The 15,103-nt window shown below is 39.1% G+C and overlaps 1 protein-coding gene across 3 annotated transcripts in view; it reads right to left on the bottom strand.

Moving 5' to 3' along the window:
• The window catches only part of LOC121232837 (protein mono-ADP-ribosyltransferase PARP8-like), a 155,608-nt gene that overhangs the window by 2,305 nt on the left and 138,200 nt on the right, over positions 1-15,103 (bottom strand). For all 3 annotated transcript variants that reach the window (XM_041121289.1, XM_041121288.1, XM_041121290.1), the window contains 9 exons: positions 14,282-14,407; positions 12,671-12,736; positions 11,265-11,332; positions 10,853-10,901; positions 9,931-10,043; positions 9,691-9,763; positions 6,537-6,606; positions 2,642-2,718; positions 1,625-1,694 (listed from right to left, as the gene is read on the bottom strand). In XM_041121289.1, coding sequence (XP_040977223.1) covers positions 1,625-1,694; positions 2,642-2,718; positions 6,537-6,606; positions 9,691-9,763; positions 9,931-10,043; positions 10,853-10,901; positions 11,265-11,332; positions 12,671-12,736; positions 14,282-14,407 — 712 coding nt within the window. The remainder of the gene's footprint in view (positions 1-1,624; positions 1,695-2,641; positions 2,719-6,536; positions 6,607-9,690; positions 9,764-9,930; positions 10,044-10,852; positions 10,902-11,264; positions 11,333-12,670; positions 12,737-14,281; positions 14,408-15,103) is intronic.

Here is a 15,103-nt window from a genome sequence, read left to right on the forward strand (position 1 = left end):
TATATTTTCCAGAAAACACAGATGTATGGGAGCCAGTTCTTAATTGGAATGAAAAATGAAAAAGTATATTTATTAAAAACTGATTTTAAATGGCCATAGGGCTGTTAAGGAGCATCTGAGTCAACTAATCAGCCTTTGGAACAGAGATATTTGTGTTTGATGATGGCTGAGCCAAAAATAAGATGTGAAAGATAAAGCCTGAAACTGAGATACCACAAATTTGGGATTTGCTATATTACCAAATATTTTTTAAAAATTAGCATAGCAATTATGACTCAAGGGGATCACAAAGCTTGCCAAAACTTGCTCAACATTTAGAAAACAACAATGAATTTGATGATAGGTTATTTACCAGCAGAATTAGGACAACACAGGAAAGAAACCTTTTTATTGCTAGGTAGAATCTTTACTATCAATCTGTATTTGAAAAGATTTCTATAAATTCATTTAAACACTACCATGAATAAATGCATATTCAGTTTTTATACCGTATCTCCCATGAATTGTAATTTTTAACAAACATTTTTCTCTTGTAATTAATTTTATTTAAAATCTATATTAACCACCTCCCCTAAACACTTATTTTCACAGAAAAATGAATTGACTATGAATGATGTAAAATATACTTTACCAAATATTTAAAATTCACCCTTATAAGATCCATAATCCATTAATAAATGTGAGGAAAGAATGACATAGATGAAAAAGTCCTTGGGAAAGATGTAATTTATATTTAGAAACTTCAGGCATTAAAGGCCAAGTAAATTCTAGTAAACCCTAGATTCATTTCATATCTTCTTCTGAAATTTTTAGAACTAAACTTATGTATTTTTCTGTCCAGATCAAATTGTGTTTTCATGTTGACTGACATCTCCTTAATCATATTAAATATTTCACTTGAACATTCTCAAAAATATATATATTAAAAAGTAGCATGTCTAGCTTAAAGCTTCCATTTTGAAATAACATCTTTTCCACCATCTGTCTGAATTTTTACTTTTAAAAATAAACAAATGCTCAAAATGGAGGGAAAACTGAGTTTAATATAATTTCTTTTTGTTTGGCCAATAAGACTAATTACCAATTACTGGTACAATTCTTATTCAAATTTCATAATTCGTTGTTCTCAAAACCTGCTGAGGTTTCATTAGTTATTAAAAGAATAGCCAAGTCTTTCAAGAATGACCATACTCACAAAATTTCTGAAGCCATCAGAGAGAACAGACATTACCAGACGAACAGTATATTTGCTGTTTTTTCTGACTTGTAGGTATTTAATGCATTTGTCAAGAGCTTGCAAGAAGTCACTATTTCAAATAAAGACCATGACTTGGGTTATATTGATGGCTTAGGAATATGATCACATTTGAAAGACAGACCAGATGATCAGTTGCTATGTGCATATGATTATTTCATGAAAATTCAGCATGTGTTACAGGTTTTGTTTGAAGAAGGAAACATTCTGAACTGAAATATAAAGGTCAGCTATTAAGCAAGTACCTGTACGCCTACCAGTAGTCTCTTACCTAAAAACAACCAATACTGGAACTAAAGGTCTCACTGATTTGCATCCAGTAACACTATGTCCATGACTAAAACAGTTTTTCAAGGGCTTTCAGCTTACCTTCACATAAGGCTATGCATTTTAAGTTACGGCTTTGCAAAAATTGTGACTGTTGTCCTTTCTTCTGTGACTGAGATGTAAAAACATGAGAAAACTTAATTAGTGCAGTAAGACAAGCTGAGTGAAAAAAGTAACAAAGGAGAGGGCTGCTATTTTCAGTGGTTATTAATGAACAAAGATAGAGGCAGTCTTTCTAAAACATTTATATTGTATTTCTAAATGTAAAAGAATTCCTAAAAACATTTTTTTTTTATTATCGTAGGAGGGATTTGAACTCCTTTATCCAGAAAGAAAAGTTCCTAATTATTACAGAATGAATAATTTTATTAGAAATATCAGAGTGTTACTGACAAACAAACTGATATCAGAAAAAAAATAATTACAAGGTGAATTTGATCATTGATTCTTTGGCCACTACCCTGATATTTTACTGGCCTTCTCATTTCTGAGGGCTTCTGCTGTTACATACCAATTTCTCTCCAAAGCCAGATTATTCTGTAGTTTTTACGTGTTAACTATAGAGACAGATGTAAGATTTCTTTCTCAAAATTTAGCCCTACACATAGATGCTATGAATTTGCTTTAGATAAAGCAGAATTCTAATGGTTTAATATGTCAAAACTATAAAAAAGAAAAAATTACTTGCTATCAATGAAATGCTACTCATTTTTCAGTGATAACCACTCTCAATTCCTTTTTATACATCATTCTTCTGCAAGTCTAGAACTCAGAAAGCAAGGGCTTGCTAAGGGTCATAATATAATCTGTATTTCGTTTTCTTTCTCTTCCCAAATACTACTACTTGGAAAAGAAGTGCACAGGGACCTGCAGTATACTCTGTAAATTGTTACTAAAAGCAGTTGGGCTGTATTTGATGGTTGCAGTCTCTGAAGTTGTTGATTTCATTCAATAAAATAAAACTGTTAGCTTTCACAAAGGGAATACTGCCTCTTTTTCAGCTATCAAGTTCCCAAACATAAACCCATAAATCTTCCAGAGATGGTTCATGTACTGTACCTGTGATGTATTACTGCCCTTACTGCCTGAAGCTGGTTCATTTCTAGCTGATGCCTTCTGCTGCTTCTTGTTCATCCCTAAGAATATTAAAATCATGTAAGATACCCTGGCATATAAATACCTTCATAAGCAAAGTTAAGTATGGAGAATGAAACAGGTAGCACAGTGAGAATCACAGTCCTTTGCATAGCAGTCAAAAAGCTAGTTAACTTTGTCATAGAATATTTCGATTTAATCCTGCAAATTACCAACACATCTGCATATGTTGCAAAGACCTTAGGAAAGTCAAATTAGTATTAAGTAGGTGCAAAAGCAGATAAACATGAGCTTAAATGCCACTGAATTCAGCTCAGGAATGCTCTTAGGTGGTTGCTTAACAGAGTTGCATGTCAGCATGTCTTGAGTTTAACTGACCCTATTCAGGTTGAAGTAACACAGTCTGATTTACAGTGGGTGGGACAGTAAAATCATGAGAGAAAGAACTTTAGATATTAATCTTTAACAATTTATTTAGACTTATTAAAAGTCTAAATAGTTTTTAGGAGTAGTTAATTTATTTAAAGGCAGTTTTAAAGTCTACCTTGGTTTAATTTATCTACAGGTAAAAGTATTAAATTATTTGTCAGCCACCTTTGATCCAATTTCCATCTCAGAAATCTAAACACCTACATTTGTGCCTTACATCTCTCTTATATTCCTCATGTTGGTTTATATAAAATTCCTGTATTGTATGCTACTACAGGCTTCCTTGCTTTTCCAGTATCCCATATTTCTTGGCAGTTTGCAAACACAGACTGAATTATGGAGAAGTTTAAGTCTTTGAAGGAACAGGGAGTGTAGGACTCCGTGGTTTTTATTGGCATCAAGTATTATATACTTCATGGGAATACAGGTCTCCTTTCTGGAGGAGACTGGATAGAAGGGACCAAAAAAGGTAGAGATGAGAAAAAACACATTGAAGCTGACAAAGGAATGTCCAAAAAGAAGGGCATTTTGTTAGATAATGATACTGCAACCTGCACTTTTACTGAGTCCTAAAGAGCTTCCATACTTGTGTAATCTCTGAAAAGCTAAAAGTGCGTTTAGAGATTACTGATATTAAAATTCAATAAATACTAGTAAAAAATGCTGAGCTCTTAAAATGAATCGTGATATTACCAAAAATACTGAAAATCAGAAAGCATAACTAAAACTCTCAGAATTAAATTTATCTACATGCACACAAACACACATTCAACTATACCAACACTTTCATATGTGAGGAAATGGAGAGACATGGATTTGATGGGTGGACCACTCAGTGGATAAGGAATTGGCTGGATGGTCACACTCAAAGAGTTGCGGTCAATGGCTCAATGTCCGGGTGGAGACCAGTGACGAGTGGTGTCCCTCAGGGGTCCGTAATGGGACCAGTATTATTTAACATCTTTGTTGGGGGCATGGACAGTGGGATGGAGTGCACCCTCAGCAAGTTTGCGGATGACACCAAGCTGAGTGGTGTGGCTGATACTCTAGCTGGAAGGGATGCCATCCAGAGGGACCTTGACAGGCTAGAGAGGTGGGCCCGTGCGAACCTCATGAAATTCAACAAGGCCAAGTATAAAGTCCTGCACCTGGGCTGGGGCAATCCCAAACATGGATACAGGCTGGGCAATGAGTGGACTGAGAGCAGCCCTGTGGAGAAGGACTTGGGGGTATTAGTGGATGAAAAACTGAATATGAGCTGGCAATGTGCGCTCGCAGCCCAGAAAGCCAACCATATTCTGGGCTGCATCAAAAGAAGCATAACCAGCAGGTCGAGGGAGGATGATTCTGCCCCTCTACTCTGCTCTCGTTGAGACCCCAACTGGAGTACTGTGTTCAGCTCTGGGGCCCCCAACATAAGAAAGACATGGGCCTGTTGGAGCAAGTCCAGAGGAGGGCCACAAAGATGATCAGGGGGCTGGAGCACCTCCCCTATGAGGACAGGCTGAGAGAGTTGGGGTTGTTCAGCCTGGAGAAGAGAAGGCTCCAGGGAGACCTCATTGCAGCCTTCCAGTACTTAAAGGGGGCCTACGGGAAAGATGGGGAGGGACTCTTTATCAGGGACTGTAGTGACAGGACAAGGGGCAACAGTTTTAAACTGAAAGAGGGTGGTTTTAGATTAGATATTAGGAAAAAATTATTTACTGTGAGGGTGGTGAGACACTGGAACAGGTTGCCCAGAGAGGTTGTGGATGCCCCCTCCCTGGCAGTGTTCAAGGCCAGGCTGGATGGGGCTTGGAGCAACCTGGTCTAGTGGAAGGTGTCCCTGCTGTGAGAGACTGAAAGAGTTAATGTCTCAAACATTGTGGTGGGGCAAGTTCTGCTTAAAGACAAACCCTGCACAGCAAGGAGCCAAGGTGAAAAGCCCATCAGCTCAGACATCAGCAACAGGAGGGGGAGGTTGTGCTGGAGGGTGGCAGCTCCCTGTTCTGATAAGCTGTTCTGATACAAAGATCAAACAATGGCCATCTCTGCAGGGAAGAAGTTACTCCACAAAGGACCCCCAAGCCCAAAGGCTCACAAACTGTTCATTAACCTGACAAGTTCGGGTGCCCTCCCGAAGGAGGGGCAAGGATGATAAAAGGACACCAACTGAAGCCCCGGGCATGCAAGCCCACCGGAACTGGACCCCTCGGCTGACTGAACCAACGCTGGACCCAGGACCGGTGAAATCTTTCTCTCTTCCTTTTTCTCTCTCTGTCTTCTTCTCTCTTTCCTTTTCCTTTTCCACAATCCCTACACCTCATCCGTTTCAAGATATAACCCGTTGACCAAGTCTGAGACTAAGAGTAGATCCAGCCGCCCCTAGACCCTTCTCTGAGGAGGAGTCTGGAAAGCAAGGGGGTCTGCTCTGAACCTCGTGACTCAACAGGAGGGATCTCCTTATTCCCTGAATCGATGTATATGGTTACACGGTTTACAGAAGTAGTCTTATGCCAATTCCTGTTGTGAGAAACCCTGCCACCTACTACCACACCTCCCCAGTTCAGTTTGTTTCTGTCATGAATAAAATCTTTAACTGATCGTTTGGTGTCGTTTCACCTTAATTTAGCCTGAGGGAATTTCAAATTAAACATGACTCCCTGGTCTGTCCAGTCTGGGTCGTGACACTTGCCCATGGCAGGGGGGTTGGAACTAGATGATCTTTAAGGTCCCTTCCAACCCAAACCATTCTATGATTCTATGATTTTATGAAATGGTAAATACAACATAACTAAAGGAAAAAGTCACTGTAATTTAAAATATCTACGAAAGTTTCTTAATATACACATTGGTGTATCATGTTTCTATTGTGCTTCTATTTATGATTTTATTCTTACATGGAAAACTCTGCATCACTCACTTTTGGATTTATTAGTGGGACAAATTATGTTCCCTCCCCTTCTCATGCTAAAATAAACATTCCTGTACTTTCTATGTAACCCTGACATGGCGATACTTAAGAATATTATTAAACATACACAGTTGAACATGTCTATTGATGAATATTTGTTTTGTCAGATCAGGTCCTAAAAGCCCATGAATCCATAGATAATGTTAGATGGGCTTAGGCAGATACTGACAAAAAAATCACAAACACAAAGTTGGATTTCCACTGCATAATCAAGAAAGACCTGCTCCATTACACACAGCATCCAGTATTAGCTACTATTTACTTCAAGCACAGTGTCAAGATACTCAGTACCTTGGAAAATGAGGACAGGTATTTAATAAGGGAACTTAGATTTTTCTCTTTCTTAAATAAATTAAATCTTGGCCTACAAAGATAAAATTTACTATAGTGTTGTATACAGTGAAGCTAGTAAGAAAAGCAGTAGACTAAGATACCCCCCTATATTTCTACAACTTTAGAGTGATTTATAAATATCACCTGAGTAACCAAATGATATGCTTGACAATGGACTAAGGTAGATTCCACTTCCAAACATTGCACCATGGAGCTGAAAAAGAGTGGAGTGATTGTTTAACATTAATTTGGTTATCTGGACAAAATAATGACAAGCACAGGTCATCATGTAGATAAGCATCTGCCCCACTGCACTAATTTATTGTCTGGTAAGAAATGGTGTTCAAAGAAGTCTTTAAAAAAATCATGTTGTGAATATACAACTAAGATACTGTATATTCTGGAAACCATGTCCAAATGCCCAAAGATAATTTTACATCAGATTTATATATAAAATTGCATTTTCTGTTTTTAAATCCAACATTGCCATGGAGGATGCCTACAGAGGGTGCTTCTGTAGATGGCCAAATACACCTTAGCCTTAACAAGGCTGAGCAAGCTCAGCATGTGTCTCACATGAAAACCATGGCAGGAACCACAGCCTAAGCCAGCCTTTGTGAATCATCATCAGCAACAGCTGCTGACTTTCTTTTCTTTAAGGTAAGAAATGAAGAGATGGTGATAACACTGCTCATATGCTATAGAAAAATTTAGTCACTAGTTCAGCCTGAGTACTGAAGGAATGGGGTTCAATCAAACTTTTGCCTGAGCCAATTCAGACACGCATATCCCATCACTGCAGGACTGCACTTTAGCCACAAAGCTACCAGCTGTCTGAAAAGAAGAGAGGAAAGGGAAGACTCTTCACCAATGTGGCAGGTTGACCCTGGCTGAACACCAGGTGCCCACCAAAGCTGTTCTATCACTCCCCCCTCCTCAGCTGGACAGGGGAGAGAAAATGTAACAAAGGGCTCAGGAGAGATCACTCACCAATTACTGTCATGGGCAAAACAGACTCAGCTTGGGGAAAATTAACTCAATTTATTACCAATCAACCAGAGTAGGGTAATGAGAAATAAAACCAAATCTCAAAACACCTTCCTTCCACCCCTCCCTTCTTCCCAGGCACAGCTTCACTCCCAGATTCTCTACCTAACCCCCCCAGCGGCACAGGGGGACAGGGTTTACGGTCAGTTCATCACATGTTATTTCTGCTGCTCCATCCTCTTCAGGGGCAGGACTCATGCCCTTCCCCTGCTCCAGTGTGGGGTCCCACCCACGGGAGACAGTCCTCCACAAACTTCTCCAACGTGGGTCCTTCCCACGGGCTGCAGTTCTTCACAAACTGCTCCAGCATGGGTCCCTTCCATGGTGTGCAGTCCTTCAGGAGCACACTGCTCCAGCGTGGGTCCCCCACGGGGTCACAAGTCCTGCCAGAAAACCTGCTCCAGCGTGGGCTCCTCTCTCCACAGATCCGTAGGTCCTGCCAGGAGCCTGCTCCAGCGCGGGGTTCCCACAGGGTCACAGCCTCCTTCGGGCACCCACCTGCTCCGGCGTGGGGTCCTCCACGGGCTGCAGGTGGATATCTGCTCCACCGTGGACCTCCATGGACTGCAGGGGGACAGCCTGCCTCACCATGGTCTTCACCACGGGCTGCAGGGGAATCTCTGCTCCGGCGCCTGGAGCATCTCCTCCCCCTCCTTCTTCACTGACCTTGGTGTCTGCAGGGTTGTTTCTCTTACATGTTCTCACTCCTCTCTCTGACTGCCGTTTCTGTGTGTCCCGCAACTTTTTTCCCTTCTTAAATCTGTTATCCCAGAGGCGCTACCACTATCGCTGATTGGCTCGGCCTTGGCCGGCGGCGGGTCCGTCTTAGAGCCGGCTGGTATTGGCTCTGTCGGACACAGGGGAAGCTTCCAGCAGCTTCTCACAGAAGCTACCCCTGTAGCCCCCCCCACTACCAAAACCTTGCCACACAAAGCTAATACAACCAACATCACTGCTCTATGTCATGGAGCTTGGGCTAAGCAACAAAATTGAGCACTTTTTAGTAGTGCTGTGGTCATTTTCTTGTCTGGAAAGGGGTAAGTATGGGTTTTGCTTCTCCTCCAGGGACTGACTGCTTTATGTGGAAAAGTCTTTAAAGAAAACACACAAAGTAGTTGTTAGAGCACAAATGAGAAGTCAGAGTATCTCCTACCCAGGTAGATATTATGCCCACTGGGCTTCAGTCATGCTCACCCTTATTTCTTTCCTCTGACCCAATGACATTTACATTGTCTCTGCAATGTGCCAGAGCTCCCATAGGAATGTGCAATCATGCTCTCACTCCTCCAGAGCCTACAATGTTGTATAGGATCCTTGGTGAGTAGATATTTTTTCCTGACTGCTTGGTACTGGGGTAAGCAGAATGAACTGCACTCAGGATATGCCCTAGTTGTGTGAGAGATTTAAAAATGATTACTTGTATAAAACAGGACTTTACTGCTTCATCCTCTTCCCAGTATCTCAACCCTGAACAAAAAAATAAGCATGAACAAAGGGTTTTACTTTGGTGAATTTTGGTGTGTAAATCCTGCTTTCTTGGGAAAGTATCTTACAAAGATGCTAATAAAAACACCCAAACCACTAAGAGGAACAGCTGAGGTTTCCATTCCCTTTTTTCAGTGTTTTCTGTTCCCTGATCCTTAGTCAGCACCCCGGGATCCTCCTCCAAGGTATCATGGACTCAGCTCCAGGGAAAGAGCTGTTAAAACCCTGATGCTAAAATACTCCCAAATTACAGCTCCCCAGTCCCTCTGATACTGCCTACTTTGCTCTGCAATAGTGGTCTCCTGATGATTCAGTCTGAGAAACCGAACTGAAGTTTGCAATAGCTCCCTCCTGGTCAGTACATTCATATTCCCTTCCCAAGGAAACCAGAGGAGAAGAGAAGATGCTGTAAACTTAGAATGCTCTTGGATCCTATAACATAGACATAGTTTATGTAGCTCTAAATTTTAATCCTCGAGATTGCTTTTAAGCAGTACCGAGCTAAGCCTCCTGGAGGTGCTGCTGTGCAATGTAAAATCGAAACACTGATTCCACCGATGGGATTTTTAAGCCATTTTAGCAGACACATTATTTCATTTTAATTGCTTCAGAAAAGTACCTTTTCCAGGAAACATGAGGGTATTTGAAATCACCTATTTTGCCATCTATATGACTACCAGAACCACATCCCTTGAAAACTCGCCTAAGCTTAATATGTAATCAAACATGCACAGGTTAGCTAAAGTCTATTTAGTCTACTATTTACCTGAAGCCTCGTATTGGAAGCAACAACTAAGCCATTCCTCAGGATGGAATGCCAATTTTCAATGTGTGAACCACTGAAAAAGTGAAAAAGAATGCATTAAAATCCACAGTGTAAAATGCAAAATGAAATCAGTAATCCTTTAAAACAATAAATTCCCAGCTGTAAACCTCAAATGGCAAGAACAAAAAAAATAGCATGGCATTTTGGTAACCTGTGATTAATATGAATATATGTACTCACTGAAATGCAAAGGTACTTCCGTAGAGATTTTTAGCAGCTCGGAAATTGGATTCTTTGGCTGGTGGACTGCTGAGAAGTAGGAACTGGTGGGGAGTGTGCATAAACTTCAGTTGCTGTAAAATATAACAGTGTACAAGTGAAAAGAAGTTAACACAAAAGCATTGTATTTCCATAATGGTAGTTCTTAAGATACCATGCTGTTTCACACAATATATGACTGCATCTAAATAACTACATGAACTAAGTTGAAATTGGTCTCATTACCATAGTTTTTACCTGAAATCAAACAGTAAAAATGTCCTTCAGTTTATGAAACATATGGAAGTTTCTGAAACGTATTTCAGCCTAATATGGCTCTAGTAAACTAATTAAATTGAACAATTTCATCATGGTATTCTGATCAGAGCTGGCTTTGAATTAAGGTTCAGATTTGAAAGGCTGCAGATTACTACACCCTTAATCAGAGGATCAGAGGCACACATACTCAGAAATGAATCTCAGCACCATGCCTCTAAAATTCTAGAGCTATATTCTTTTTACAGTGTACTCATATGTGGATCCCTGGTACATCATGTTTGTGTGCACTGCTTTTCGTACAATTCTGTGTCTAATATTCTATATGGTAATAAAACAAATAGTGATGTTCTTCTCACCCAATCTCAGATGACTACAAGGTAGATGCATTTGAGCTACTCACTTCAAATAGGCTTTTTCTGAGCATTATTCCTTTGACCTATTTTAGATATTCACAACATGATTCTATGAGTCATGACCTGAAACTGCCTATTTCTCTCCCCTGTCTATTAATGGAGCCCATGTGATTAATTTGAATGTAGACACGTTTGGACAGGAGACTCCCACCTAAAATGCTAATATGAGCCATGAGAAATGAGAAAATATTAAAGAACCCACAGACACTTACCCTATTCACCGGTAGCTTCACAATATGTGATCTATTACTAGAAATAACCCTAAAATAAGAAACAGTTAGATGTATTAGACATGATAACCAAACAGAACTTTTCTTCTTAAGCATGTGTTATGAATGGCCACCACAAAGCATACAGCTGCAGGCCTTTGAACCTATCAGATGGAAGTAGACCGAATCTTGACTACAAATCAGATCTGAGGCCATACAAATAAGCTGGAGTCTTTCCAGTGTTTTCAGAGGGCCCAGATGAGGTCCAGAAACAGTACAGAAACAAATGCAGTTGCAAATATCAACCCTGATGTTAATTCTTAGGGTGAGTTTATACCAAATTAAACTGGTGAAATGATTATTCATTCAACTTGGTACTTTAATAATTATCATCTTATGTGAGTCAATTTTATACCACTGTAGAAGAGGATGTGCAAGCGGGTCTTGTTTATCCATCTGCTTCTTTATTTCCAAGTAAGGTGCCTAGAAAAGAGTAATTACGTTCTTTATTTCTAGTTGAAATCATAAGGTTAAATTTTATATGTTACATTGCCCATGATTTCATCTATTAAAACGAATACATGGGACTCATTATTAGGCTTAAATCACAGTTTTACTGACATTTAGCGTTGTACAGTTATAAATGTGTTTTGACAACAACAAGAATTAATATAGCAATTATTTTCCCTGGAGTAAAATAATAAGCATATAATTAGCATCAAAATGAGTATATTATAGCAAACATTGGTAATCTCAGGGAGAACAGCAGAAGACGTCTATTTATGTTTGGCTCTTGGAATAAGAAATTGGACTGGAACTTCACAAAATTAAGTCTCTCAAAATACCCCAAGATAATCCACTCCAATTTGTTAACTGTTTTATGGTATAAACTGGTAAAATACTGTATCAGCTTATAATCCCTTTGAAAACCTTTCTTGATTTCAATCACAGTGCAAAGCATCCCTTTAAAACTCTTCAGTCCAAGAATTATTTTAACATTAAGAAAAAACAAAATGGTGGTTTTATTTTTCTTTTTAAAAGACATTATATTAGGTAACAGAAATACCTGATTTTTTAAATTTTTACAAGATATTACATTAAGTAACAAAAATATCTGAATTTTAATTTTCAATGTATTTTACTGCTCTCTGTACACCTCATTCTTCATTCCAGAATCCCAAAGTACTTTACGAATACATATAGAATAAGATTTATAAACTCTTGTGAGGTTACATTTATATAACAGTTGGAAAAGCAAGGTACATGAGAGAGGTTTCAATAATCACTTATAATCAGCTGGGCTGTTTGGGAAAGGAAGTGTAACAATAAACATAAGTACAGCTATCAGATTCTGTCCCACTGTGAATATTGAGAAACCGTATGGTAGTAATCCCAAGAGACCCAACCTTCCAAGTCCCCAACCATACTTAGCTGATCAAGTGTTTTGTTATAATAGAAATAAAGCTATCATTCAGAACACTGTCACAAAATCAATTTATTTTGCTTTGGAAATAAAAGACCCAGTTTGACTTTGATATTTCCAGAAATGCAGCAGTTGATCATCTCATTACAATGTCCCGTTTTGCTGTTATTATCTCTTATTTAAACTTCAAAAGATCTGAGTTCTATTTCATCACTTTTATTTGACTGCTGTTATGGATACTCTAGGTTTGTTATTTTTAACATGCATTTTAATATTATTACAGCTCTATAGGAAAGAGATGATACTATTGACTTCCCCACTCATCATAGGTAAGCAATAAAAACATATTCCTAATTCTAGAAATGGCGATTAAGTTATGTAAAGATTTTTAAACTCACCTGTGTCATCTCTCTAATAGAAGTGATGCTATCCAATGCTTTCATGACTCGGTCATAATTCTTCTTCTGATGTAGCATAAAATAAGCAAATAAATTAAAAGAATATTGGTCTTTGGCTCTACAAAAACCTGAATTCTTTGAGTGCGTATAAAACTAAAGTTAGGACGAATGTTCAGCAAACCAATCTTTTCAAACATTTCTAACCAATAGCTTCCTTCCACCTTACACACAGACTCTCTCATTCATAGTTCGGGAAAATTCCCTGAAAAAATATTATCATGATGTTTTTTCTTTGAATTTCACTGGAATCCCCAACACACAACAATGTGACTCATTAAAAAAATTAGGTCACTTTTTAAACAAGTATTTGTAACTAAACACAGGCTCTGCCAGTTATTTGGACAATATGCTATTAAGTTAAATAATGTAGTGAACAAATAGATTTAAAATAAAATGCTAAATAAGCAGATGTGTTTACTTTGCTAACAGCTCTATAAAACTTCAGAGGTCCTTCAGTTGTCCCTCTGCCTCACCCTGACCCTTGTCTACCTTCTGACTGGGAATTGCTATCAGAGGGCTCCACCTTTTCTGAGTGGATGAGCTTAACAGTCCATGCTTCACCAGCTCCACATGTAATATTGCCTTCAGGAGCCCCATTGTTCCCCATCTTTGGATCTTGCCAACTTCTGCCCATGGGCTTTCACCTCGCCCATGCTGGAAAGAAGCTGGGAGGAGGTGGTGTGGGCCCTGCTAGCCCAGGGGCTCTCTCCACTCCTCTTCTGGTGTGACCCCTTTTCACATTCCCTCATCTGCTTCAAACCCCTGCCCTGCCTAGCCGTCAGACTAGCTGTCTCCTCATTAGCCCCTTTCCAAGCACCTCCTGGCAAGTCTTCCTTCCTGCACACTACAGAACACACTCGCCCCTTCCTCTGAGAAAGACCACTGCTAACTGGCCTTTGTTCAGAAAAAGTGAAATGCATCACAATGCAGGATGTCCAAAGTTCTCATTTATGCCTTTGAGGATGGTTCAAGTGAGCTGTAATAGTTCACAGCTTCCCTAGGGCTTCTCTGAGAGGCAGCATTTGCAGCCTGGGAGCAAGTAGTGCAAACACAATTCTTTACTTCAAAATTTGATGCTTGTACAAAACTCTACTGTTATGTCCAACATTTGATAAAATTAAGATTAAGGACATAATTGTTTGCAAAGAGAAAATGAGATGACAGCAATAACCACTTTAAGAATAAAAAGATGGACTGGAAATCCCCCAGTCTACATGGTCTACACCTCCCAAAGGCCATCTTTCTCTTTGTGTCCAATGTGTACACTGAGAGAAAGACACTAAGAATATAAAATTTTGCACCTAGAATTTGTACCCTAAAAGAAGTTCTTGGCTTCAACATAATTTTGAATGCAATTTACAGTTTATTCACAAATACCTTCTCAGAGACAATTAAAAAAACTACAAAGTTCTGAAAATAGTCACACGCTTGTGCTATATTCTGGAACTGTATCTCTTACAATAAAGGAGACTCCTCCAGAAGAAGGCTTTGTTTTAAAATCTAATGCATGACTGAAACCAAGCTATGACATAATGAAAGATAACTACTTACCCTAGGGTTAAAGGCCAGCATCTGAGGATCATTAGGATCAACTACAGAAGGATATGGCTCAAAAATGACAACTTTCCTAGGTGACTCTAATGCAGACCGACACATGGATACTAACAGATCAACCACCTAGGGATAAAGAAAAATATTTATTTAATATATGTACTTTCATATTGTATCATCCAGTCTGCTTTTTTTACACATTACAGTAATACCATATTTCATTGTTATCTATATTACCTAAACCATGTTATCCACAGGACATAGTTTAGGACTGAAATTTTTCCATTGACCTCAACAGGCTTTGGGTCGAGCCCTGGTACATTATTCCAGGTGCATAAGTAGGACCAGTATCTGGTCCTAAATGTATTATCACATCAAATACATTGCTTGCAGTCCTGCTTTCTCTTGTGTACATGTGCTAATTCCTGGATTAAATTAATTCTCTAGGGAAATTAAGTTGTGCTTGATCTGTGTATCTTTGTGCAGTACGTGCCAGTGAAAAATGTTGCTCAAGAAAGAGGAAGGGATTGTAAATCTGTACCACTGCCCGCTGTTCTCCTGAAGACTGTAATCATGGAAACACCAGCAAACATTGCTTCTGCTAAAGCTAGAACAATGCAGTGATTTAACAGTCATTTGCATGGCTCACACTGGGAGATCCTCTTCCTTCCTTCCTGTTGTACAAAATTATGACATGACTTTGAATATCTATGATTTCCAAGATTTCACCATAAGATGTGTGTACACAACATAGGCATGTATTCACATATGTTGCACATAGGCACATATACAACTTAGCAACAGATTTCTGTATAATTGTTT

The sequence above is a fragment of the Aquila chrysaetos genome, chromosome W (assembly GCF_900496995.4).
Source record: "Aquila chrysaetos chrysaetos chromosome W, bAquChr1.4, whole genome shotgun sequence".
Classification (NCBI taxonomy): domain Eukaryota; kingdom Metazoa; phylum Chordata; class Aves; order Accipitriformes; family Accipitridae; genus Aquila; species Aquila chrysaetos.